General features: G+C 55.9%; 3 protein-coding genes across 4 annotated transcripts; all 3 read right to left on the bottom strand.

Annotated features, from left to right (window-relative positions):
* Window positions 1-3: 3 nt before the first annotated feature.
* On the bottom strand, window positions 4-4,895 carry EIF3K (eukaryotic translation initiation factor 3 subunit K). Of its 2 annotated transcripts, XM_063182478.1 has the most exons (8): window positions 4,780-4,895; window positions 3,961-4,059; window positions 3,154-3,274; window positions 2,562-2,636; window positions 2,384-2,450; window positions 1,542-1,619; window positions 658-783; window positions 4-132 (listed from the first exon to the last, which is right to left on the bottom strand). In XM_063182478.1, exons 1-8 carry the CDS (start codon window positions 4,836-4,838, stop codon window positions 101-103), a joined length of 657 nt encoding a protein of 218 aa, XP_063038548.1. In that variant the 5' UTR covers window positions 4,839-4,895; the 3' UTR covers window positions 4-100. The 2 variants fall into 2 exon arrangements, with proteins under 2 accessions (XP_063038548.1, XP_063038549.1); XM_063182479.1 differs by lacking the exons at window positions 3,154-3,274; window positions 3,961-4,059; window positions 4,780-4,895 and adding an exon at window positions 2,957-3,007.
* A 2,371-nt stretch (window positions 4,896-7,266) lies between these two features.
* On the bottom strand, window positions 7,267-12,478 carry LOC134433769 (galectin-4-like). Its single transcript, XM_063182480.1, is given in 11 exon segments — window positions 7,267-7,563; window positions 8,098-8,269; window positions 8,965-9,019; window positions 9,022-9,052; window positions 9,462-9,491; window positions 9,607-9,639; window positions 9,866-9,889; window positions 10,263-10,382; window positions 10,857-11,058; window positions 11,617-11,705; window positions 12,070-12,478. Coding segments are annotated over 11 exon segments (948 nt in total). The 5' UTR covers window positions 12,115-12,478; the 3' UTR covers window positions 7,267-7,416.
* A 5,983-nt stretch (window positions 12,479-18,461) lies between these two features.
* On the bottom strand, window positions 18,462-23,681 carry LOC134433772 (galectin-4-like). Its single transcript, XM_063182483.1, has 10 exons — window positions 23,273-23,681; window positions 22,820-22,908; window positions 22,060-22,261; window positions 21,487-21,606; window positions 21,092-21,115; window positions 20,833-20,865; window positions 20,687-20,716; window positions 20,189-20,277; window positions 19,321-19,492; window positions 18,462-18,782 (listed from the first exon to the last, which is right to left on the bottom strand). The coding sequence occupies exons 1-10, from the start codon at window positions 23,315-23,317 to the stop codon at window positions 18,636-18,638; spliced, it is 951 nt and encodes a 316-aa protein (XP_063038553.1). The 5' UTR covers window positions 23,318-23,681; the 3' UTR covers window positions 18,462-18,635.
* Window positions 23,682-24,719: the final 1,038 nt, after the last annotated feature.

Here is a 24,719-nt window from a genome sequence, read left to right on the forward strand (position 1 = left end):
TAGTTCCACTTTGAAACCTCTTTACTGGTTAAACTGGGCAGGATCGGGGTTGGGGGGTTGGAATTGGGGGGTCGGTGTTGAGGGCTCGCTTTTGAGGGGCTCAGAGAGAGGACGCCATGATGCTGGACACACCTGGGAGGAAAACAGGTGAGATGAGGGGAGGCAAAGACACCACTGTGCTTCCAATCTCCCTCAGAAACCCCTGGGCTTCTCCTGTATCCATCCCCAGACCCCCAAAACCCTTTAAAACTCATCCAAAACTCCTCAGGACACCCCTGGGACCCCCCTGTATCCCTCCCAAGACCCCCAAAACTCCTCAGGACACCCCTGGGCTTCTCCTGTATCCCTCCCCAGAGCCCCAAAACTCCTCAGACACCCCTAGGACCCTCCTGTATCCCTCCCAAGACCCCCAAAACCCATCCAAAACTCCTCAGGGCACCCCTGGGACCCTCCTGTATCCCTCCCCAGACCCCCAAAACTCCTCAGGACACCCCCAGGACCCTCCTGTATTGCCTCAAACCCTCTCCAGATCCCCCAAATCTCCTCCAGCACCCCAAAATCTCCTCTGTATCCTCCCAAAATCCCCTAAGGACCCCTCAAACCGTCCCCAGACTCCCACCAGGATGCCCCAAATCCCCCTCAGGACCCCCAACCCACTGTCGAAGTCGATTTTCTCCACGATGTTCTTGGGTTTGATGTTCTCCTCCTGGTTGGAGATGAGGATCCGCCCCGGCTCCGGCTCTGTCCATCCGTATTTGCTCATCCACACCCTCAGCTGCGACTCTGGGGGGGCACAGAGGGGTCTGGGGGGGGCTTGGACACCCCCTAGAGACCCCCAAAACCCCCCCAGAGCCTTCCAGACCCTCTTGCACCTCTCCAGGACCCCCCAAACCTCATCACAGGACCCTCCCAAGCTCCCTCAGGACCCCCCAAACCCCCTCAGGAGCCTCCCAAAGCTCCCTCCAGAACCCAACTTCCACCTGGGAACCCCAAAATCCCACCTGGGACCCCCCAAAACCCCTCAGGACCCTCCCAAACTCCCTCCAGAACCCAAATTACACCTGGGACCCCCCAAACCCCACCTGGGACCCCCAAACCCCACCTGGGACCCCCAAAACTCCATCCAGGACCCCCCAAACCCCACCTGGGACCCCCAAACCCCACCTGGGACCCCCCAAACCCCACCTGGGACTCCCCAAACCCCACCTGGGACCCCCAAAACTCCATCCAGGACCCCCCCAAACCCCACCTGGGACCCCCAAACCCCACCTGGGACCCACAAAACTCCATCCAGGACCCCCAAAACCCCTCTCACGACTCCCCAAACCCCACCTGGGACCCCCAAACCCCACCTGGGACTCCCCAAACCCCACCTGAGACCCCCCAAAACCCCTCAGGACCCTCCCAAACTCCCTCCAGAACCCAAATTACACCTGGGACCCCCCAAACCCCACCTGGGACCCCCAAAACCCCTCTCACGACTCCCCAAACCCCACCTGGGACCCCCCCAAACCCCACCTGGGACCCCCAAACCCCCTCACCTGAGAGGTCCCCCAGCATCTCGGCGAGCAGCCAGCGGTCGATGTGCTGGTACGTGATCCCCACCACGTGGCAAATGACTGTGGGGACCCCCAAGATGTCACAGAGGCCCCCCCAAAACTGCCCAGGACCCCCCCAAAAACCCCCAGACCCCCAAACAACCGCCTGGGAGCTCCCCAGGATGTCACAAATCCTCTCCTGGATGCTCCAATTCTCCTCCCAGGACTCCTCTGGACCCCAAAACTCCCCTGAAGCACCCCCAGGTTCTTCCAGGAACCCTAAAAATAACTCAGGACCCCCAAAACCTCCTCAAGGTTCCCCCCAAACCCCTCCAGGACCCCCAAAACCTCCCTAGAAACCCCCAAAACCCCCTCAGGGACCCTCAAATCCCCCCTGAATCACCCCCAGGTTCCTCCAGGAGCCCCCTAAAAATAACTCAGGACCCCCAAAACCTCCCCAAGCCCCCCAAAACCTCCCCAAAGACTCTCAGGATTCCCTCAAGGACCCCCAAAACCTCTCCAAGACCCCCAAAATCTCCCTAGGAACCCCCAAAACCTCCCCAGGATTCCCTCCAAACCCCTCCAGGACCCCCAAAACCTCCCCAGGACCCCAAAAACCTCCCCAAAGCCCCTCAAGATTCCCTCCAAACCCCTCCAGGACCCCCCAAAGCCCCTCACAATTCCCCCCAAAGCCCCCCAGGACCCCCCAAAGCCCCTCAAGATTCTCTCCAAACCCCCCCAGGACCCCCAAAAGCCCCCCAGGACTCCCCAAAGCCCCCCCAGGACCCCCCAAAGCCCCCCAGGACCCCCCAAAGCCCCCCCAGGACCCCCCAAATTCCCCTCACATTTCCTGACGGAGTCCTCGAAGCCGGTGATCCCCTCCAGCAGCTCCATGTTCTCATCCAGCGCTTGCTGCAGGAATTTTTGGGGGGGTCACCCCCACATTTAGGGCTCCCCCTTTATCTCCAGGACCCCTCCCCAGGATTTTGGGGACCCCCCAAACGTTTTGGGGGGGCTGCTCACCCAGAAGGACTGGAAGTGGCAGGTCTCCAGCAGCTCGCCCAGGTACAGGATCTGCCGGATGGGGCGCTCCTCTTGCTGAGGTTTTGGGGGGTCAAGGGGAAATTTGGGACAAAATTGGGGAGTTTTGGGGCTGAACCCCAAAAATCTCCCTCACCCAGGCCCCCAAAATCGGGATTTGGGGGGGGATTTTGAGGGGAGAAAGGCCAGATTTGCATTTTGAGGGGAGAAAGGCCAGATTTGGTCTCTCTGGGGAGAGAGGGAAAATGGGGGTCCCTGGGGAGGTTTGGGGGGTCCTTATGGGATTTGGGGTTTTTTTTTTTAGGAAATTTGGGGGTTCTCTGGATTTGGGGTGTCCCATTTTCGGGGTCCCCCCATATTTTGGGGTGCCAGGATACGTGTGCCTGGTCGATCATGCACTTGCAGAGGGTGAAACCCCTCAGGATTTGGGGGTTTTGCTCTGGATTTTGGGGTTTTTTTGGGGATTTTCCCTGAATTTTGGGGTTTTTTGGGGTTTTTCCCTGGATTTGGGGGTTCCCTGGATTTGGGGTGTCCCATTTTCGGGGTCCCCTCATATTTTGGGGTGCCAGGATACGTGTGCCTGGTCGATCATGCACTTGCAGAGGGTGAAGTCAGTGTGGGGGAGGTTGGTGAGAGCCTTGAGCAGGATCTGCGCCGTCACCCCCGTCTGGAAGAACGCTGGGTTGAACTGGTACCTGCACAGGTGAGCACAGGTGAGATCTGGGACCCCAAAATCCCCCCTGAGCACCCCAAAATTCACCCTGAGCCCCCAAAATCCTCCTGAGCACCCCAAAATCCTCCTGAGCACCCCAAAATCCCCCCCTGAGCCCCCAAAATCCTCCTGAGCACCCCAAAATCCTCCTGAGCACCCCAAAATCCCCCCCTGAGCCCCCAAAATCCTCCTGAGCACCCCAAAATCCTCCTGAGCACCCCAAAATCCCCCCCTGAGCCCCCAAAATCCTCCTGAGCACCCCAAAATCCTCCTGAGCACCCCAAAATCCCCCCTGAGCACCCCAAAATTCACCCTGAGCTCCTCAAAATCCTCCTCTGAGCCCCCCAAATCCCACCCTGAGCCCCCCAAACTGGTACCTGCACAGGTGGGCCCAGGTGAGCCCCCCAAAATCCTCCTGAGCACCCCAAAATCCCCCTCTGAGCTCCTCAAAATTCACCCCTGAGCACCCCAAAATTCATCCTGAGCACCCCGAAAATCCCCTCTGAGCCCCCCAAATCCCACCCTGAGCCCCCCCCAAATCCCCTCTGAGCCCCCAAAATCCTCCCTGAGCCCCCAAAATCCTCCTGAGCTCCTCAAAATCCACCCTGAGCCCCCCAAAATCCTCCTGAGCACCCCAAAATCCTCCCCGAGCCCCCCAGGTGCTCTCACAGCTTCAGCACGGCCAGGTTGGCCTCCAGGTCGTAGGCGTTCTCCTTGGCCTGCGTCTCCACGTAGCGCTCCAGCGTGGCCAGGTTCTCGGGGTTGTACCTGTGTGAGACACGCGTGTGACACGCCTGTGACACACCTGTGACACATCTGGGCACATCTGGGACCCCTTTACACACCTGTGACCCCCCGTTTACACACCTGGGACACACCTGGGACCCCCCCTTTTACACACCTGGGACCCCCTTTACACACCTGGGATCCCCTTTACACACCTGGGACCTCCCTTTACACACCTGGGACACACCTGGCCACACCTGGGACCCCACTTTACACACCTGGGACCCCTTTACACACCTGGGGCCTCCCTTTACACACCTGGCCACACCTGGGACCCCTTTACACACCTAGGACCCCACTTTACACACCTGTGACACACCTGTGACCCCCCCTTTACACACCTGGGACACACCTGGCCACACCTGGGACCCCCTTTACACACCTGGGACCCCACTTTACACACCTGGGACACACCTGTGACCCCCCTTTACACACCTGGGACACACCTGGCCACACCTGGGACCCCACTTTACACACCTGGGACCCCTTTACATACCTGGGACCCCACTTTACACACCTGGGACCCCTTTACACACCTGGAACACACTTGTGACACACCTGGGACCCCACTTTACACACCTGGGACCCCTTTTACACACCTGGGACCCCCCCCCAATCCCCTCCCAGTCCCCCCCCAGTCCCTCCCCAGTCCCTCCCAGTCCCCCCCAATCCCCTCCCAGTCCCTCCCAGCGCTCCCAGTACCGGTCGATGCCCCGCAGCAGTTTCCCCACGTTCGCCCGCATCTGCTCGAACAGCGCCATGTTCGCGGCTCCTCCGGAAGGGACGTCACAGCCACTTCCGGTTCGCCGCTGCTCACTGGCCACGCCCACAGAGCGAGAGCGCGTGCGTGGACTTCGTTCACGCGCATCGCTTCAGCTACGCCCACTTCCAATGTGGCAGCGTCCCGAACTGGGGCGGGAATGGAGGGACTGGGAGGGACTGGGACAAACTGGGACAAACTGGATTGCAGCTGATCTTACTGGGATCATACTGGGTTTGTACAGGAAGGACAGTGAGACCACACTGGGGTTGTACTGGAACCGTACCGGATTGTACTGGGGTTGTACTGGAACCATACTGGGATTGTACTGGAACCGTACTGGATTTGTACTGCGGTTGTACTGGAACCGTACTGGATTGTACTGGGATTGTACTGGAACCATACTGGGATTGTACTGGGATTGTACTGGAACCATACTGGGGTTATACTGGAACCGTACTGGATTGTACTGGGGTTGTACTGGAACCGTACTGGAACCACACTGGGATTGTACTGGGGTTGTACTGGAACCATACTGGATTTGTTCTGGGATTGTACTGGAACCGTACTGGATTGTACTGGGTTTGTACTGGAACCGTACTGGGATTGTACTGGAACAGTACTGGGATTGCAGTTGGGTCAGTGTCAGGCTGAACTGGGCTGAACTGGGGAGGCAGTGGAGGGGTCAGTAAAGGGCCAGGGGATCCTGGGCGGTTTTGAGGGGTCCCAGGGAGCTCCTGGAGAGTCATGGTTTCCCCCCTTTCCCCTCACGTATCTCTCCCTTTTCCTCTCACATTTCCCTCTCTCTTCCCTTCACGTTTCCTTCTGTCTTTTCCTCACATTTCTCTCCCTTTTCCCTTCACGATTCATGCTATTTTCTCCCCTCACGATTCCCACTTTTTCCTCCCCTCACATTTCTCTCTCTTCTCCCCTCATGTTTGCCTCCCTTTTCCCCTCACATTTCCCACTTACCCCCTCACAATGCTCCCCCTTTTCTCCCCTCACATTTCCCTCTCTTTTCTCCCCTCACGTTTCCCCCTTTTTCCCCTCACAATTCCTGCCGTGTTCTCCTCACAATTCTCTTTTCTCCCCTCACATTTTCCCGCCCTTTTCTCCCCTCACGATTCCCGCCCTTTTTCCCCCTCACAGTTCTCTCTCCTCTCCCCTCACGTTTCCCTCCCTTTTCCCCTCACGTTCTCGGCCTGTTTTCCCCTCATGATTCCCGCCCTTTACTCCCTTCCCCATTCTCTCTTTTCCCCTCACATTTCTCTCTCTTTGCCCTCATGATTCCTGCCCTTTTCTCCCTTCACATTTCCCTCTCTTTTCCCCTCATGTTTCTCTCACTTTTCCCTTCACATTTCCCTCCCTTCCCCCCTCACGTTTTTCTCCTCCCCTCATGATTCTCGCCCTTTTTCCCCTCACATTTGTCTCTCTTCTCCCCTCACATTTACCTCTCTTTTCCCTTCGCATTTCTCTCTTCTTCCCTCATGTTTCACCCCCTTTTCCCCTCACATTTCCCTCCCTTTTCACCTTATGTTCCTGGCCAGTTTTCCCCTCACGTTTCCCGCTCTTTTTTCCCCTCACATTTCCTGCCCTTTTCTCCCCTCACAAATCTCTCTTTTCTCCTCACATTTCTGTCTCTTTGCCCTCACCATTCATGCCCTTTTATCCCTTCACATTTCCCTCTCTTTACCCCTCACATTTCTCTCACTTTTCCCTCATACCTCCCTTCACATTTCCCTCCCTTCTCCCCTCACATTTTTTTTCTCCCCTCATGATTCCTGCCCTTTTCTCCCCTCACGATTCTCGCCCTTTTCCCCCTCACATTTGTTTCTCTTCTCCCCTCACGTTTACCTCTCTTTTCCCTTCACATTTCTCTCTTTTCCCCTCACATTTCACCCCCTTTTCCCCCTCATATTTCACCCCCTTTTCCCCCTCACATTTCCCTCCCTTTTCCCCTCACGGTTTCTGCCCTTTTCCCCCTTACATTTCTGTCTTGTCCCCTCACATTTCCCTCCCTTTTCCCCTCACCTCTCTTTTCTCCCCTCACATTTCTCTCTCTTCCCCTCACATTTCTCTCTTTTCTCCTCACGTTTCCCGCCCTTTTCTCCCCTCACGTTTCCCGCCCTTTTCTCCCCTCACGTTTCTCTCTCTTCTCCCCTCCGTTCTCCCCTTCCCCCCCTCATATTTCCCTCTCTTTTCCCCTCACACTTCCCTCTCTTTTCCCTTCACATTTCCTCGCCTTTTCTCCCCTCACATTTTCCTCTCTTCTCCCCTCAGGTTCTCCACCCATTTTCCCCTCACGATTCCCGCCCTTTCCTCTCCTCACATTTCCCTCTCTTCCTCTCACATTTCCTTCTTTTCTCCTCACCTTCCCCACCCATTTTCCCCTCAAGTCTCCGGAGCTGCAGCATTAAAAGCTTATTGAGGTCAGTGTCGGGAGAGGATAATTGGGGGGCAACTGAGGGGGGCAGTTATGGGGCAATTACAGGGCAGTTCTGGGGCAATTGCAGGCAGCTGTGGGGCTGTAACAGAGCTGTTCCAGGGCACTTATTGGGCAGTGCCAGGACACTTGTGGGTCAGAAATGGACATAGGACAGGACCACATCGCCCTTGATCTCCAGCACGTCCACGTGGGGCCCGACTGGCACCCGGTAGTGGAAATCGAAGAGCAGCTGCCCATTGGCGAACACATTGAAGCGATCGTTCTCACAGCAGATTGAAAGCTGGAGGGGAATAACAGGGCACAAAGAGGGGGCTGTCACCTCAGAGGCCCAAAATCATCCCAGGCACACCCAGAGTTACCCAGAGACCTCAAAAATCACCTCAGAGACCCCCAGAGTTACCCCGGGGACTCCCAAAGTCACCCCAGGGACCCCCAAAGTGCCCCAGAGACCCTCAAAGTCACCCCAGATCCCAAATCCCACCCTGTGCCCCTCCCCAGGACCTCAAACCCCCTCTGAGGACCCCAAATCCCCCCTTGCTCCCATCCCATGACCCAAAACCCCCTCCAAGCCCCTCTGAGGACCCCAAATCCCACCCAAACCCCCTCTAAGGACCCCAAATCCCCTCCAAACCCCCTCTGTGCACCCCAAATCCCACCCAAACCCACTCCAAAACCCATCAGAAGACCCCAAACCCCCTCTAAGGACCCCAAATCCCACCCAAACCCACTCTGAGGACCACAAAACTCCCGCAAACCCACTCCAAACCCCTCTGAGCACCCCAAAACCCCCTCAGAACCCCAGACCCCCTCTCACATCGAAGAAGTGTTCGCGCAGGAAGGGGCTGCTGCAGCGCAGGTCCCTCTCCTCGCGGCCCCACGAGTCGCCCTGTAGGGAATTCCGCACCACGGCGTTGCCCTCTTCCATCCTGGGGTTCACGTGCAGCACGATGTCCCCAGTAGGGCCCACACGCAGGTTGATCTGAAACCTGGGGGATTTGGGGGCGTTTTTGGGGGTGATTTGGAGGGTTTGGGGGCGATTTTAGGGTGTTTGGGGGGGATTTTGGGGGGTTTGGAGGGGATTTGGGATGTTTGGAGGGGTTCAGGTGCAGCAGCGCGTCCCCACCCCGGCCCACCCGCAGGTTGATGTGGAACCTGGGGGGTTCAGGGAGGATTTGGGGGGAGTTTGGGGGCGATTTTTGGGGATTTGGGGGTGTTTGGGGGCGTTTCAGGGTAATTTTGGGGGCTGTGGGGGTCCTGGGGTGGTACCAGGGGGAGTTTGAGGAGGATTTGGGGGGCATTTTGGAGGGTTTGGGGGGGATTTGGGGCATTTTGAGGGGATTTTGGGGGACATTTTGGGGTGCCTGGGGTGGTGAGGGGTGTTTGGGGAGATTTTGGGGTGTTTGGGGGGATTTGGGGGGATTTAGGAGGTCCTGGGGTTGTGACAGGGGGGTTAGGGGGTATTTTGGGGTGTTTGGGGGGGATTTCTGGGATTTGGGGGTCCTGAGGTGTTGACGGAGGATTTGGGGTGGGGGCAGGTCAAAGACGGGGTCTTGTGAAAGATTTTTGGGGTGCTGGGGTGGATTTTGGGAGGTTTTGGGATCCTGGGAGAATTTTGGGGACACAGACGGCTGTGGGGGGCTCAGGGGGATTTTGGGGAGGGGTCTCTGGGGGTCCCCAGTACCTCTTGGCGTTGCGGGGGACGAAGCCCTTGACGATGATGGTTTTTTTGGGGATCACCCCCCCGGGATGGTGGCAATGAAGGGGACGGACTGGGGGGGCACAAATGGGGGGCTCAGAGTGGGGTGAGACCCCCCCGGGAGCCCCCAAATCACAACAGATCCCCCAGAACCCAAATCCCACCCTCAGAGACCCCCAAAACCCCCAGACCCCCTCAAGCCACCCCAACACCCTCTGGGACCCCCAAATCCCACCTTGAGTCACCTCAGACTCCCCCGGGACCCCCAAATCCTCCCTTAAGTCACCCCAAACTCCCCAAATCCCCCCTTAAACCACCTCAAAACCCCCTGGGACCCCCAAATCCCCTCTTAAACCACCCGACCGCCCCCCCTTAAGTCACCCCAAAACCCCCAAATCCCTCCTTGAGTCACCCCAAACCCCCAAATCTCCCCCAAATCACCCCAAATCCCCCCGGGACCCACAAATCCCCCCCAAACTCACCGGGTGGAGGATGGGGGGCTGCGTCATCTCCTGTGGGGGACAATTTGGGTCAACGAGGGGGGGTCGCACCTGGGGAACCCCCCTGATGGGTGAGGGGGGAATTTTGGGGTTCTGGTGAATTTTGGGGGGACCCCTCCCCACTTACCAGCAGGTCAGACTCGGAGCTGTTGGCCTTGCGCTGGGGGGGAAACAGAGGTCAGGGGACCCCAGAATCATCTGGGGACCCCCAAAATCCATTTGGGGACCCCCAAAATTTGCCTGGGAAACTCAAAATTCACCTGGGGACCCCCTAAATCCATTTGGGGATTCCCAAAATCCATCTGGGAGCCGCTAAAACCCACCTGGGCACCCCCAAACCCACCTGGGGACCCCCAAAAAATCATTTGGGGACACCCCAGACTCACCAGGCCGACCGAAGAAGATGCGCCCTGCAAGGGAAGAGGGGGTGTCAGACGGGAAATATGGGGTGCAGGGGGGGGATTTTGGGGTGCAGGGCTGGGGTTTGGGGTCTAGGGGTGGAATTTTGGGGTCGGGGTTGTTTTTAGGGTGCAGGGGTCATTTTTAGGGTGCAGATTTTGGGGTTCAGGGCGTTTTTGGGGTCTCACCCCACCGCACAGCACCGAGGCTGAGAGCAGCTCCAGGTAAGGGGGGGTTCCAGGTGTGTTTTGGGGCTGTTTTTTGGGGTCCTGGGTTGGTTTTTTTTTGGCCGTTTTTTGGGTTCAGGGGTCATTTTTGGGGTGCGGGATCATTTTTGGGGTGCAGATTTTGGGGTTCAGGATATTTTTGGGGTTCAGGTCTCACCCCTCTGCCCATCACCGAGGCCGAGAGCAGCTCCAGGTCCCCGGCCACGGTCAGAGCCTTCACGTTCTCCGGGGGCATCCGGTGAGGGAACATCTGGTAGAAGCTTCCGTTCACCAGGATCTGGGGGAAAAAGGGAGAAAAACGGGGATCAGGGATCCCAAAATACACCTGGGACACCCCAAAATACACCTGGGACACCCCAAAATACCCTTGGAACCCCAAATACACCCCCAGGAATTCCAAAATATTCACCCAGAAATCCCAAATACACCCTGGGCACCCCCAAATCTCCCCTTGGGCACCCCAAATCCCCCCCTAAGGACCCCAAATCTCCCTCCAATGACCCCAAATCCCCTCCTTAGGTCATCAAACTCCCCCTTGGACACCCCAAATCCCCCCAAAGACCCCCCAAATCCCCCTGGGACCCCTCCCCATACCCGGTAGCCCTCGGGGGTGGCACTGATGACCATCTCGAAGGGTCCCCCCATCCGTTTCAGGATCCCAAACCCCCCCAGATCTCCCCCCAATGACCACAAATCCCCCCCTAAGGACCCCAAATCCTCCCCCAAGGACCCCCGGGACCCCTCCCCATACCCGGTAGCCCTCGGGGGTGACAACGATGATCATCTCGAAGACTTTGCCCCGTTGAAGGGGGGCCAGGTCCCGACTCAGCTCCTCCTCCCATCTCCCCCCGCGGCGGCTGTTGAACACCGTGACCCCAGCCCCAAATCGGGGATTGATGTGCAGGGCGATGTCCGCCTCCTCCAGGGTGCTCAGGGCCAGGTCAACGCGGAACCTGGGGACAGGAACGTCACCTGTGTGTCACCTGTGTCACCTCAGTGTCACCTGTGTCACCTCAGTGTCACCTGTGTGTCACCTGGGGTCACAGAGGGTCACCTCAATGTCCCCCCGGGACCCCCACCCCAGCCAGGTAAGCCTGAACCTGAGGACAGGAATGCCACCTGTGTCACCCCAGTGTCACCCCATTGTCATCCAGTGTCACCCAATGTCACCCAGTACCCTCCAGTCCCTCCCAGTCCATCCCAGTATCCCCAATTCCCTCCCAGTCCCTCCCAGTGCCCTCCCAGTTTATCCCAGTCCCTCCCAAATGTCCCCAAATCCCATCCCAGTGCCCTGCCAGTCCCTCCCAGTCTATCCCAGTTTCCCCCAATCCCCTCCCAGTCGCTCCCAGTCCCTCCCAGTGCCCCCCAATCCCATCCCAATCCCTCCCGGTCCCTCAAATCCCCCCTTAAATGTCACCAAATCCCCTCCCAATCTCCTCAAATCCCCTCCCAGTCCCCCCCAATCCCCTCCCAATCCCCTCCCAGTCCCCCCCAGTCTCCCCCAGCGTTACCGCTCCGCTTGCGCTTTCACTACGCCCTGCACGCTCACGGCCATGCTCGGCCAGAGCCCCCCGGGCACCGGGGCCACGTAGGGCAGGGGCTGGAGGGGCACAGAAACGGGGGGTCAGGGGGGCCTGAATGGGGACAGGGACCCCCCAAAATGGGGACAGGGACCCCCCAAAATGGGGACAGGGACCCCCCAAACCCCCTCCCCATTTTTGGGGTGCCCACAGCCCCATTTTTGGGGTGACAGGGATGCCCGAAATGTCCCCTCCAGGGTGACAGGGACCCCAAAATGGTAACAGGGACCCCAAATGTCCCCACCAGGGTGACAGGGACCCCAAATGTCCCTACCCGGGTGACAGGGTCCCCACATTGTCCCTCCCAAGGATCCCCAAATGTCCCACAGACCCCCACCAGCCCCATTTTCGGGGCGCCCCCTCCCCAGTTTTGGGGGTACCCACCGGGTTGTAGCTGGCCAGGTGACCGGGTGGGGACACGAACACCATGGTGGCAGCGAGGTGGCAGCGAGGTGACAGCGGTGACCAAAGTGTTGCCTTCTGATGTAAAGCAAGGTGACCCACTCTGCAGGGTCTCTCGGGCCAAGGAGCACGCAAACACCGAGGTGGTGGATGGTCCAAAGGTGTTGATGAACTCTTCTCGTGGGGTTTTATAGTCTAAGGGGTCCCTACGTCACGGGGGTATCTGCCTCTGCTATCTATGGTCAGCAAGGAGTGGAAAGTTACCAGGGGTGGAATGGGAAGTTAGTGGTGCTAGGGGGGTTACATCGCCCCTCGGGTGGTTTCTTATCTGAGGGGAACAGGGGTCTTGCCTTTCCGTCACATCGCGTAATCTTCCGACCGCCGGTCCCTATCTACCGCGTCTCCACCCACCTTTTGCGCAAATGGGTGAGGTGGTCACGTACATGGGCACCGGAGTGAGGTATAAGGATGAAGTTCGATAAGGGAAAGGGGTTTGGTAAACCTGAGTAAATTTTTGCCAGGCAAGTTTAGGAAATCTTGTGACTGGCAGTGTTCCCTGGTTGAATTCCCTGGTTGAACTCACAGCAGTGAATTGCTGGCCTATGAACAGGATGGTGGCCCGTTCCAGGCAGCTCTGAACGAACGAGACCAGCTTGTTCAGCAGGCATGGTCCGGAGGTGACAGCTAAAAGCAGCATCGCCAATGCACCTATCAGGGCAGAAATCAGGGTGGTTAGCCAAGGTGATCGATTGAACCAGGACTCGAACCAACCCTGTTGGGCCTCCCTGTCTCTCTGTCTCTGAGCCAGTCTGTTTGGGAGTTCCGCCATGGAGTCTCTCACGACTCCCGTGTGGTCTGCATAGAAACAGCACTCCTCCTTCAAGGCGGCACACAGGCCCCCTCGCTGCATGAACAGGAGGTCCAGACCTCGCCTGTTCTGCAAGACCACTTCTGAGAGTGAGGAGACCAACTTCTCTAGAAAGGAGATGGATTTCTCGATCCTCTGCAGGTCCTCGTCAATTGTTGCCTGCAGCTGGGACAGTGCTTGGTGCTGGGTCGCCAGGGCTGAGACTCCTGTGGCCGTTCCGGCTGCTCCCAGGCCCAGCAGCATTGCCATAGTTATACTTGTTATTATTTCTCTTTTGTGGAGCCGGCTGGGTTCCTCGAAATGGCGATACACTTCTTCGAAATGGCGATACACTTCTTCGAAATGGCGATACACTTCTTCATCTGCGTGGTACAGGGCCCTAGGAACAATCAGACCTTGGACACAGAAGTCGTTAGAGTCCTCGAATTTGGCAAGGAACACACAGGGACTCACTCCGGATCGCTGGCAAACCCACATCCCAGGTGCGGACGGGACTGCCCACTTATTGTTTTTCCCGTTGGGTTTGACAATTTTGGTGCAGACGTTGCCTTTCCGCCCAGCTAGGGTGGCATTGCCAAAGCATCTGCCCCGGCCTGTGACCTGACTCAGGGTGATTCCTTTGCGAGGGGTGTCCCATCTGCACTGGTGAGGGGCGTCGGCTGAGGAGTAACTGAAGGGAGTGTTTAAAGCGACTCCTTCAGCAATTACTCTATGTATCTTGCTGGGTAAAGAGCGCTGTTGGGGATGAAGGGGTGTGAGTTTGTAAGGTACAGAGGAAGGAAGAGGGGAATGAAGGAGGGGATGATAGGACTAGTAAAAGATGGGACCCCCTGGATTATTTGCCTCCTTCTGCCCCTCCACCTTATAACCCTCTTCTTCAAGCACCTCAAATGGCAGGTCTGGTTCTTCCCCCAGCTGCCATCTCATTACCACCTGCTCCAACTCCTCCTTCCACCTCTTCATCTTCCCCTGTGATAAACCCAGTATCCCCTCCAGTAACCACTCCCTCACAACCCCCTTCAGCCCCTCCAGTCCCTTCTGCACCACCACGAGTGCCTGCTCCACCTGCTGCATTCTCCACCCCTTCTCCAGCTCCGCTTAATATCCACTCAGGCTCTTCTCCCCCTCCTATTGCTGTCCCTTTACCTCCTCCTAGTTGGGACACAAACATCTCCTCGCCCAGTAAACAGCTATCAGCAAATACACCTGCTGATGGGCAGAACGTTCAGGGTGACCCAGATGTCCCTCAAAGTAGTTTGGCATCTGGAGATGGGCCGTACTGTAGCACCAGATCCAAGAGCTCCAAGGCAGAGAGACTCTTTCCCCTCAGAGAGGTTCCTATGGGAGGTGTTGGCTTTGTGAATGCTCCCCTAACTGCTTCTGAGGTGAGAGGATTCAAGAAAGAGTTGGGGCATTTAGTTGAGGACCCAGTGGGCATAGCCAACCAAACGGATCAATTTCTAGGTCCAAATATCTACACCTGGGGGGAGATGAATTCCACCCTGAGTATATTATTTTCCCCAGAAGAAGTCCAGATGATTAGGGCGGCTGGCATAAGAATTTGGGAGAAAGAGAACAGTCCAGGACCCCAGGTGCCATCAGTGTGAACATAAATTGCCGCTGTGAAGGTAAGAAACAGAAGCAAGAGATAAATAGATAAGATCTTGAAAAATAGAACAGAAAACCAGTGAATTAAATGCACAGAAAAATAGGAGAATAAAAATACTTTGAGAAATACAATTTGAGAAATACAACTCCTTGCAAAATACAGAGTATGCAGAAGTTGATGAGAGAAACATGCAATCTATAGGAAAAGAGAAGTTAACCAATAACATTAACCAGAGAAACTGAGTTTTGATAAAATCATAACATTGCAGACCATTAATGCCTGTGTTTGAAAGCCCATTTCAGGCACTCTTCATCACTAATTCGACGGTGTAGACCAAAGGAAAAAGGTTGGACTCACATCACTCTCACCCCCTGGCATTGGACCAGGATTCAACATCAGATTTTTTCCCTCTGGCATTCTGGCATTGGACCAGACTGCACCCCATTCTCCCTCTGGCATTGGGCCAGAGCCCCAGTTTTTCTCTCTGGCATTGGGCCAGAGTCCACACCACTCCCACCTCTGGGCACTGGATAAAGGTTCATCCACATCACAAGTAAAGTTGACTCTCAGAAGGAAGAGTCAAAAAAGACTGAACTGCATGGAAAAAATTGGTGTCAGAGCTCTAACATTGCTTAAAATGTTTCAAGACTGTTCTGTGTAAACTATGTTAAGTAAAAAGTTTAAGACTGTAAATAAGTAATTCTGGTTTAAGTTCCCCAGTTTAATTCTAAAGGCTCCAGGTTAATCCTCTACAGAGCACTCCCCTGGTGGGGAAACCAAAATTGGCAGGGAACAGACCAAGAGAGGTTTAAGCAGAGAAGCGGGTAGAAGGGACTCTAAAGAGCTAACCCTGATTGTGTTCACCTCTCCCAATTGGTCCTTTATCAGAAAAATAAAATAGTGTATTGGATAGCATACAATACTGCCATTTTAGGCAGCCGCTCCTAGGAGAGTGCCCCATAGGGGAAGCCTGGTTGTGCTTTCAATGTGATGCTGCTGAAACAAGCTCAGCAGATCTAGTAAAAAGCAAAGAAATGGTGAAAATGGTAAGAAAAATTGTTTGTAGCAAGTATTTATATGAGTGTACTGGAAAAGAGATAAACCCCTTTTGGAACACATTTCAGGGGAGCTCTAAACCTCCAGGTTTAATCTCTGATACCACAACACACTCCAAATTGTCAGGAGACTGGTCTGGCAGCTGCATTGCTTAGAGTGATAAGACCAATTTTCTTATTACCCAAAGAAACTGGATCAAGTTTGAGAGTTCCTATATATAATGATTTGAGAGAAATTAAACAAAACAGGCAAAGTGAAATAGAAATGGAGAAAATCCAAAATTGTAAAAGCCAAGTTCGGATCCCAGTATCTATGTTAAACAAAGTCATCCAGCTCCAGGCAGTATTAAAAATAAAGAATTCAATTATTAAGAACATTTCAAACGAAATAAAAATATTAGCATGTGTAAATAATCGAGATCAAACTCCTACACTTGATCCCAGTGGGTGGGAGAACCTGGAGATTTTCAAAAAGGATGTATGGGAAAAGGTAGTTTTTCTGACTGTGTGTATACTTGAAGGATTGCTCTTTTTACTGTTTATCTGTTTTATTAAAATAGTACTTGCCGTGCAGACCAACCTGAAGAAACCAAGGAAAGTAACAAGGTTAAGTAACCATGATTACCAAAGTGCACAAGAGATTTATAGTAGATTCAAAATAAAAAAATTGTGAGTTGATGCGAGCTTAAAATTTAAGCTCGATCAAAGTAAAAGAGGGGGGACTGTTATGAACGAAAATTCGGTTAATATTTTTTTTGTGAGAAAAAGTTACAAAGAGGCAGCCAGATCAGTGGCCCTGCCCAAGTTCTGCGTGTTTTGTTATTGTAATCACGGGTCGTTGTGGCTAATTGCTCCTCTTGTATCAGCAGAGCCTTGCCCGACGCTAAGTTTCACCTTTCCCAGAGTAGTGAAGACACCTGAGAAGGTGGAGGGGGTTATGCAAAGTGACTCCAAGACCAGAATGCTGAGTGGGCCCCCCTCTGTACTGAGAAGACCCCAAAAACAACGAGCCAAATAAGAGTTGAGAGACTGGAGTGATGTCTGGGTGTGAGGAGCGGAGCGCTGGACCTGCAGGGATGCTGGAAACCTTCATTGTTCCTCACCCTGTCTTGAGAGCCCCCGGGCGAGGTCTGGGAGGAAGCGAGACCCGGACCGCGGTAGGAACATCAGACGGGGACGTCTCGCCCTAAAGAATCCTACGAGGGCTGGGATCGCCCAGGCCTGCCCCTTGTGGACACAGCTGTGCATATCCTCCTCCTCTGAGTCGCCTTGGGAGAGACGACGGACGCTGCTGATGACCCGTCGAGCCGCCCAATCCTGAGCTGATCGCTTTTACTGAAGGCGTTAAAAAGGAGAAGTCTCCTGGCCCTGTTTATTTCACCTTTTCCCCTCACATTTCCCACTTACCCCCTCACAATGCTCCCCCTTTTGTCCCCTCACATCTCCCTCTCTTTTCTCCCCTCACGTTTCCCCCTTTTTCCCTTCACAATGCCTGCCGTTTTCTCCTCACAATTCTCTCTTTTCTCCCCTCACATTTTCCCGCCCTTTTCTCCCCTCACGATTCCCGCCCTTTTTCCCCCTCACGTTTCTCTCTCCTCTCCCCTCACATTTCCCTCCCTTTTCCCCTCACGTTCCCGGCCTGTTTCCCCTCATGATTCCCGCCCTTTTCTCCCCTCCCCATTCTCTCTTTTCCCCTCACATTTCTCTCTCTTTGCCCTCATGATTCCTGCCCTTTTCTCCCTTCACATTTCCCTCTCTTTTCCCCTCATGTTTCTCTCACTTTTCCCTTCACATTTCCCTCCCTTCCCCCCTCACGTTTTTCTCCTCCCCTCATGATTCTCGCCCTTTTTCCCCTCACATTTGTCTCTCTTCTCCCCTCACATTTACCTCTCTTTTCCCTTCGCATTTCTCTCTTCTTCCCTCATGTTTCACCCCCTTTTCCCCTCACATTTCCCTCCCTTTTCACCTTATGTTCCTGGCCAGTTTTCCCCTCACGTTTCCCGCTCTTTTTTCCCCTCACATTTCCTGCCCTTTTCTCCCCTCACAAATCTCTCTTTTCTCCTCACATTTCTGTCTCTTTGCCCTCACCATTCATGCCCTTTTATCCCTTCACATTTCCCTCTCTTTACCCCTCACATTTCTCTCACTTTTCCCTCATACCTCCCTTCACATTTCCCTCCCTTCTCCCCTCACATTTTTTTTCTCCCCTCATGATTCCTGCCCTTTTCTCCCCTCACGATTCTCGCCCTTTTCCCCCTCACATTTGTTTCTCTTCTCCCCTCACGTTTACCTCTCTTTTCCCTTCACATTTCTCTCTTTTCCCCTCACATTTCACCCCCTTTTCCCCCTCATATTTCACCCCCTTTTCCCCCTCACATTTCCCTCCCTTTTCCCCTCACGGTTTCTGCCCTTTTCCCCCTTACATTTCTGTCTTGTCCCCTCACATTTCCCTCCCTTTTCCCCTCACCTCTCTTTTCTCCCCTCACATTTCTCTCTCTTCCCCTCACATTTCTCTCTTTTCTCCTCACGTTTCCCGCCCTTTTCTCCCCTCACGTTTCCCGCCCTTTTCTCCCCTCACGTTTCTCTCTCTTCTCCCCTCCGTTCTCCCCTTCCCCCCCTCATATTTCCCTCTCTTTTCCCCTCACACTTCCCTCTCTTTTCCCTTCACATTTCCTCGCCTTTTCTCCCCTCACATTTTCCTCTCTTCTCCCCTCAGGTTCTCCACCCATTTTCCCCTCACGATTCCCGCCCTTTCCTCTCCTCACATTTCCCTCTCTTCCTCTCACATTTCCTTCTTTTCTCCTCACCTTCCCCACCCATTTTCCCCTCAAGTCTCCGGAGCTGCAGCATTAAAAGCTTTATTGAGGTCAGTGTCGGGAGAGGATAATTGGGGGGCAACTGAGGGGGGCAGTTATGGGGCAATTACAGGGCAGTTCTGGGGCAATTGCAGGCAGCTGTGGGGCTGTAACAGAGCTGTTCCAGGGCACTTATTGGGCAGTGCCAGGACACTTGTGGGTCAGAAATGGACATAGGACAGGACCACATCGCCCTTGATCTCCAGCACGTCCACGTGGGGCCCGACTGGCACCCGGTAGTGGAAATCGAAGAGCAGCTGCCCATTGGCGAACACATTGAAGCGATCGTTCTCACAGCAGATTGAAAGCTGGAGGGGAATAACAGGGCACAAAGAGGGGGCTGTCACCTCAGAGGCCCCAAAATCATCCCAGGCACACCCAGAGTTACCCCAGAGACCTCAAAAATCACCTCAGAGACCCCCAGAGTTACCCCGGGGACTCCCAAAGTCACCCCAGGGACCCCCAAAGTGCCCCAGAGACCCTCAAAGTCACCCCAGATCCCAAATCCCACCCTGTGCCCCCTCCCCAGGACCTCAAACCCCCTCTGAGGACCCCAAATCCCCCCTTGCTCCCATCCCCATGACCCAAAACCCCCTCCAAGCCCCTCTGAGGACCCCAAATCCCACCCAAACCCCCTCTAAGGACCCCAAATCCCCTCCAAACCCCCTCTGTGCACCCCAAATCCCACCCAAACCCACTCCAAAACCCATCAGAAGACCCCAAACCCCCTCTAAGGACCCCAAATCCCACCCAAACCCACTCTGAGGACCACAAAACTCCCGCAAACCCACTCCAAACCCCTCTGAGCACCCCAAAACCCCCTCAGAACCCCAGACCCCCTCTCACATCGAAGAAGTGTTCGGGCAGGAAGGGGCTGCTGCAGCGCAGGTCCCTCTCCTCGCGGCCCCACGAGTCGCCCTGTAGGGAATTCCGCACCACGGCGTTGCCCTCTTCCATCCTGGGGTTCACGTGCAGCACGATGTCCCCAGTAGGGCCCACACGCAGGTTGATCTGAAACCTGGGGGATTTGGGGGCGTTTTTGGGGGTGATTTGGAGGGTTTGGGGGCGATTTTAGGGTGTTTGGGGGGGATTTTGGGGGGTTTGGAGGGGATTTGGGATGTTTGGAGGGGTTCAGGTGCAGCAGCGCGTCCCCACCCCGGCCCACCCGCAGGTTGATGTGGAACCTGGGGGGTTCAGGGAGGATTTTGGTGGAGTTTGGGAGCGATTTTTGGGGATTTGGGGGTGTTTGGGGGCGTTTCAGGGTAATTTTGGGGGCTGTGGGGGTCCTGGGGTGGTACCAGGGGGAGTTTGAGGAGGATTTGGGGGGCATTTTGGAGGGTTTGGGGGGGATTTGGGGCATTTTGAGGGGATTTTGGGGGACATTTTGGGGTGCCTGGGGTGGTGAGGGGTGTTTGGGGAGATTTTGGGGTGTTTGGGGGGATTTGGGGGGGATTTAGGAGGTCCTGGGGTTGTGACAGGGGGGTTAGGGGGTATTTTGGGGTGTTTGGGGGGGATTTCTGGGATTTGGGGGTCCTGAGGTGTTGACGGAGGATTTGGGGTGGGGGCAGGTCAAAGACGGGGTCTTGTGAAAGATTTTTGGGGTGCTGGGGTGGATTTTGGGAGGTTTTGGGATCCTGGGAGAATTTTGGGGACACAGACGGCTGTGGGGGGCTCAGGGGGATTTTGGGGAGGGGTCTCTGGGGGTCCCCAGTACCTCTTGGCGTTGCGGGGGACGAAGCCCTTGACGATGATGGTTTTTTTGGGGATCACCCCCCCCGGGATGGTGGCAATGAAGGGGACGGACTGGGGGGGCACAAATGGGGGGCTCAGAGTGGGGTGAGACCCCCCCGGGAGCCCCCAAATCACAACAGATCCCCCAGAACCCAAATCCCACCCTCAGAGACCCCCAAAACCCCCAGACCCCCTCAAGCCACCCCAACACCCTCTGGGACCCCCAAATCCCACCTTGAGTCACCTCAGACTCCCCCGGGACCCCCAAATCCTCCCTTAAGTCACCCCAAACTCCCCAAATCCCCCCTTAAACCACCTCAAAACCCCCTGGGACCCCCAAATCCCCTCTTAAACCACCCGACCGCCCCCCCTTAAGTCACCCCAAAACCCCCAAATCCCTCCTTGAGTCACCCCAAACCCCCAAATCTCCCCCAAATCACCCCAAATCCCCCCGGGACCCACAAATCCCCCCCAAACTCACCGGGTGGAGGATGGGGGGCTGCGTCATCTCCTGTGGGGGACAATTTGGGGTCAACGAGGGGGGGTCGCACCTGGGGAACCCCCCTGATGGGTGAGGGGGGAATTTTGGGGTTCTGGTGAATTTTGGGGGGACCCCTCCCCACTTACCAGCAGGTCAGACTCGGAGCTCTTGGCCTTGCGCTGGGGGGGAAACAGAGGTCAGGGGACCCCAGAATCATCTGGGGACCCCCAAAATCCATTTGGGGACCCCCAAAATTTGCCTGGGAAACTCAAAATTCACCTGGGGACCCCCTAAATCCATTTGGGGATTCCCAAAATCCATCTGGGAGCCGCTAAAACCCACCTGGGCACCCCCAAACCCACCTGGGGACCCCCAAAAAATCATTTGGGGACACCCCAGACTCACCAGGCCGACCGAAGAAGATGCGCCCTGCAAGGGAAGAGGGGGTGTCAGACGGGAAATTTGGGGTGCAGGGGGGGATTTTGGGGTGCAGGGCTGGGGTTTGGGGTCTAGGGGTGGAATTTTGGGGTCGGGGTTGTTTTTAGGGTGCAGGGGTCATTTTTAGGGTGCAGATTTTGGGGTTCAGGGCGTTTTTGGGGTCTCACCCCACCGCACAGCACCGAGGCCGAGAGCAGCTCCAGGTAAGGGGGGGTTCCAGGTGTGTTTTGGGGCTGTTTTTTGGGGTCCTGGGTTGGTTTTTTTTGGCCGTTTTTTGGGTTCAGGGGTCATTTTTGGGGTGCGGGATCATTTTTGGGGTGCAGATTTTGGGGTTCAGGATATTTTTGGGGTTCAGGTCTCACCCCTCTGCCCATCACCGAGGCCGAGAGCAGCTCCAGGTCCCCGGCCACGGTCAGAGCCTTCACGTTCTCCGGGGGCATCCGGTGAGGGAACATCTGGTAGAAGCTTCCGTTCACCAGGATCTGGGGGAAAAAGGGAGAAAAACGGGGATCAGGGATCCCAAAATACACCTGGGACACCCCAAAATACCCTTGGAACCCCAAATACATCCCCAGGAATTCCAAAATATTCACCCAGAAATCCCAAATACACCCTGGGCACCCCCAAATCTCCCCTTGGGCACCCCAAATCCCCCCCTAAGGACCCCAAATCTCCCTCCAATGACCCCAAATCCCCTCCTTAGGTCATCAAACTCCCCCTTGGACACCCCAAATCCCCCCAAAGACCCCCCAAATCCCCCTGGGACCCCTCCCCATACCCGGTAGCCCTCGGGGGTGGCACTGATGACCATCTCGAAGGGTCCCCCCATCCGTTTCAGGATCCCAAACCCCCCCAGATCTCCCCCCAATGACCACAAATCCCCCCCTAAGGACCCCAAATCCTCCCCCAAGGACCCCCGGGACCCCTCCCCATACCCGGTAGCCCTCGGGGGTGACAACGATGATCATCTCGAAGACTTTGCCCCGTTGAAGGGGGGCCAGGTCCCGACTCAGCTCCTCCTCCCATCTCCCCCCGCGGCGGCTGTTGAACACCGTGACCCCAGCCCCAAATCGGGGATTGATGTGCAGGGCGATGTCCGCCTCCTCCAGGGTGCTCAGGGCCAGGTCAACGCGGAACCTGGGGACAGGAACGTCACCTGTGTGTCACCTGTGTCACCTCAGTGTCACCTGTGTCACCTCAGTGTCACCTGTGTGTCACCTGGGGTCACAGAGGGTCACCTCAATGTCCCCCCGGGACCCCCACCCCAGCCAGGTAAGCCTGAACCTGAGGACAGGAATGCCACCTGTGTCACCCCAGTGTCACCCCATTGTCATCCAGTGTCACCCAATGTCACCCAGTACCCTCCAGTCCCTCCCAGTCCATCCCAGTATCCCCAATTCCCTCCCAGTCCCTCCCAGTGCCCTCCCAGTTTATCCCAGTCCCTCCCAAATGTCCCCAAATCCCATCCCAGTGCCCTGCCAGTCCCTCCCAGTCTATCCCAGTTTCCCCCAATCCCCTCCCAGTCGCTCCCAGTCCCTCCCAGTGCCCCCCAATCCCATCCCAATCCCTCCCGGTCCCTCAAATCCCCCCTTAAATGTCACCAAATCCCCTCCCAATCTCCTCAAATCCCCTCCCAGTCCCCCCCAATCCCCTCCCAATCCCCTCCCAGTCCCCCCCAGTCTCCCCCAGCGTTACCGCTCCGCTTGCGCTTTCACTACGCCCTGCACGCTCACGGCCATGCTCGGCCAGAGCCCCCCGGGCACCGGGGCCACGTAGGGCAGGGGCTGGAGGGGCACAGAAACGGGGGGTCAGGGGGGCCTGAATGGGGACAGGGACCCCCCAAAATGGGGACAGGGACCCCCCAAAATGGGGACAGGGACCCCCCAAACCCCCTCCCCATTTTTGGGGTGCCCACAGCCCCATTTTTGGGGTGACAGGGATGCCCGAAATGTCCCCTCCAGGGTGACAGGGACCCCAAAATGGTAACAGGGACCCCAAATGTCCCCACCAGGGTGACAGGGACCCCAAATGTCCCTACCCGGGTGACAGGGTCCCCAAATTGTCCCTCCCAAGGATCCCCAAATGTCCCACAGACCCCCACCAGCCCCATTTTCGGGGCGCCCCCTCCCCAGTTTTGGGGGTACCCACCGGGTTGTAGCTGGCCAGGTGACCGGGTGGGGACACGAACACCATGGTGGCAGCGAGGTGGCAGCGAGGTGACAGCGGTGACCAAAGTGTTGCCTTCTGATGTAAAGCAAGGTGACCCACTCTGCAGGGTCTCTCGGGCCAAGGAGCACGCAAACACCGAGGTGGTGGATGGTCCAAAGGTGTTGATGAACTCTTCTCGTGGGGTTTTATAGTCTAAGGGGTCCCTACGTCACGGGGGTATCTGCCTCTGCTATCTATGGTCAGCAAGGAGTGGAAAGTTACCAGGGGTGGAATGGGAAGTTAGTGGTGCTAGGGGGGTTACATCGCCCCTCGGGTGGTTTCTTATCTGAGGGGAACAGGGGTCTTGCCTTTCCGTCACATCGCGTAATCTTCCGACCGCCGGTCCCTATCTACCGCGTCTCCACCCACCTTTTGCGCAAATGGGTGAGGTGGTCACGTACATGGGCACCGGAGTGAGGTATAAGGATGAAGTTCGATAAGGGAAAGGGGTTTGGTAAACCCGAGTAAATTTTTGCCAGGCAAGTTTAGGAAATCTTGTGACTGGCAGTGTTCCCTGGTTGAATTCCCTGGTTGAACTCACAGCAGTGAATTGCTGGCCTATGAACAGGATGGTGGCCCGATCCAGGCGGCTCTGAACGAACGAGACCGGCTTGTGCAGCAGGCATGGTCCGGAGGTGACAGCTAAAAGCAGCATCGCCAATGCACCTATTAGGGCAGAAATCAGGGTGGTTAGCCAAGGTGATCGATTGAACCAGGACTCGAACCAACCCTGTTGGGCTTCCCTGTCTCTCTGTCTCTGAGCCAGTCTGTTTGGGAGTTCCGCCATGGAGTCTCTCACGACTCCCGTGTGGTCTGCATAGAAGCAGCACTCCTCCTTCAAGGCGGCACACAGGCCCCCTCGCTGCATGAACAGGAGGTCCAGACCTCGCCTGTTCTGCAGGACCACTTCTGAGAGTGAGGAGACCGACTTCTCTAGAAAGGAGATGGATTTCTCGATCCTCTGCAGGTCCTCGTCAATTGTTGCCTGCAGCTGGGACAGTCCTTGGTGCTGGGTCGCCAGGGCTGAGACTCCTGTGGCCGTTCCGGCTGCTCCCAGGCCCAGCAGCATTGCCATAGTTATACTTGTTATTATTTCTCTTTTGTGGAGCCGGCTGGGTTCCTCGAAATGGCGATACACTTCTTCGAAATGGCGATACACTTCTTCGAAATGGCGATACACTTCTTCATCTGCGTGGTACAGGGCCCTAGGAACAATCAGACCTTGGACACAGAAGTCGTTAGAGTCCTCGAATTTGGCAAGGAACACACAGGGACTCACTCCGGATCGCTGGCAAACCCACATCCCAGGTGCGGACGGGACTGCCCACTTATTGTTTTTCCCGTTGGGTTTGACAATTTTGGTGCAGACGTTGCCTCCCCGCTTGGC

Source organism: Melospiza melodia, unplaced genomic scaffold (genome assembly GCF_035770615.1).
Source record: "Melospiza melodia melodia isolate bMelMel2 unplaced genomic scaffold, bMelMel2.pri scaffold_251, whole genome shotgun sequence".
In the NCBI taxonomy this organism is placed as follows: domain Eukaryota; kingdom Metazoa; phylum Chordata; class Aves; order Passeriformes; family Passerellidae; genus Melospiza; species Melospiza melodia.

Bases quoted from the DNA above. Each gene is read 5' to 3' on its own strand.
- EIF3K (XM_063182478.1), bottom strand. From the start codon at position 4,838: ATGGCGCTGTTCGAGCAGATGCGGGCGAACGTGGGGAAACTGCTGCGG. The intron at 4,060-4,779 runs GTACTGGGAGCG...TGTCTCACACAG, and splicing joins CTGCTGCGGGGCATCGACCG to GTACAACCCCGAGAACCTGG. The intron at 133-657 runs GTGGGTTGGGGG...TTTTCCTCCCAG, and splicing joins GGAGAAAATCGACTTCGACA to GTGTGTCCAGCATCATGGCG.
- LOC134433772 (XM_063182483.1), bottom strand. From the start codon at position 23,317: ATGGTGTTCGTGTCCCCACCCGGTCACCTGGCCAGCTACAACCCG. The intron at 21,607-22,059 runs GTATGGGGAGGG...TTTTTCCCCCAG, and splicing joins TCACCCCCGAGGGCTACCGG to ATCCTGGTGAACGGAAGCTT. The intron at 18,783-19,320 runs GTGAGAGGGGGT...ATTCCCCTCCAG, and splicing joins TGCCCGAACACTTCTTCGAT to CTTTCAATCTGCTGTGAGAA.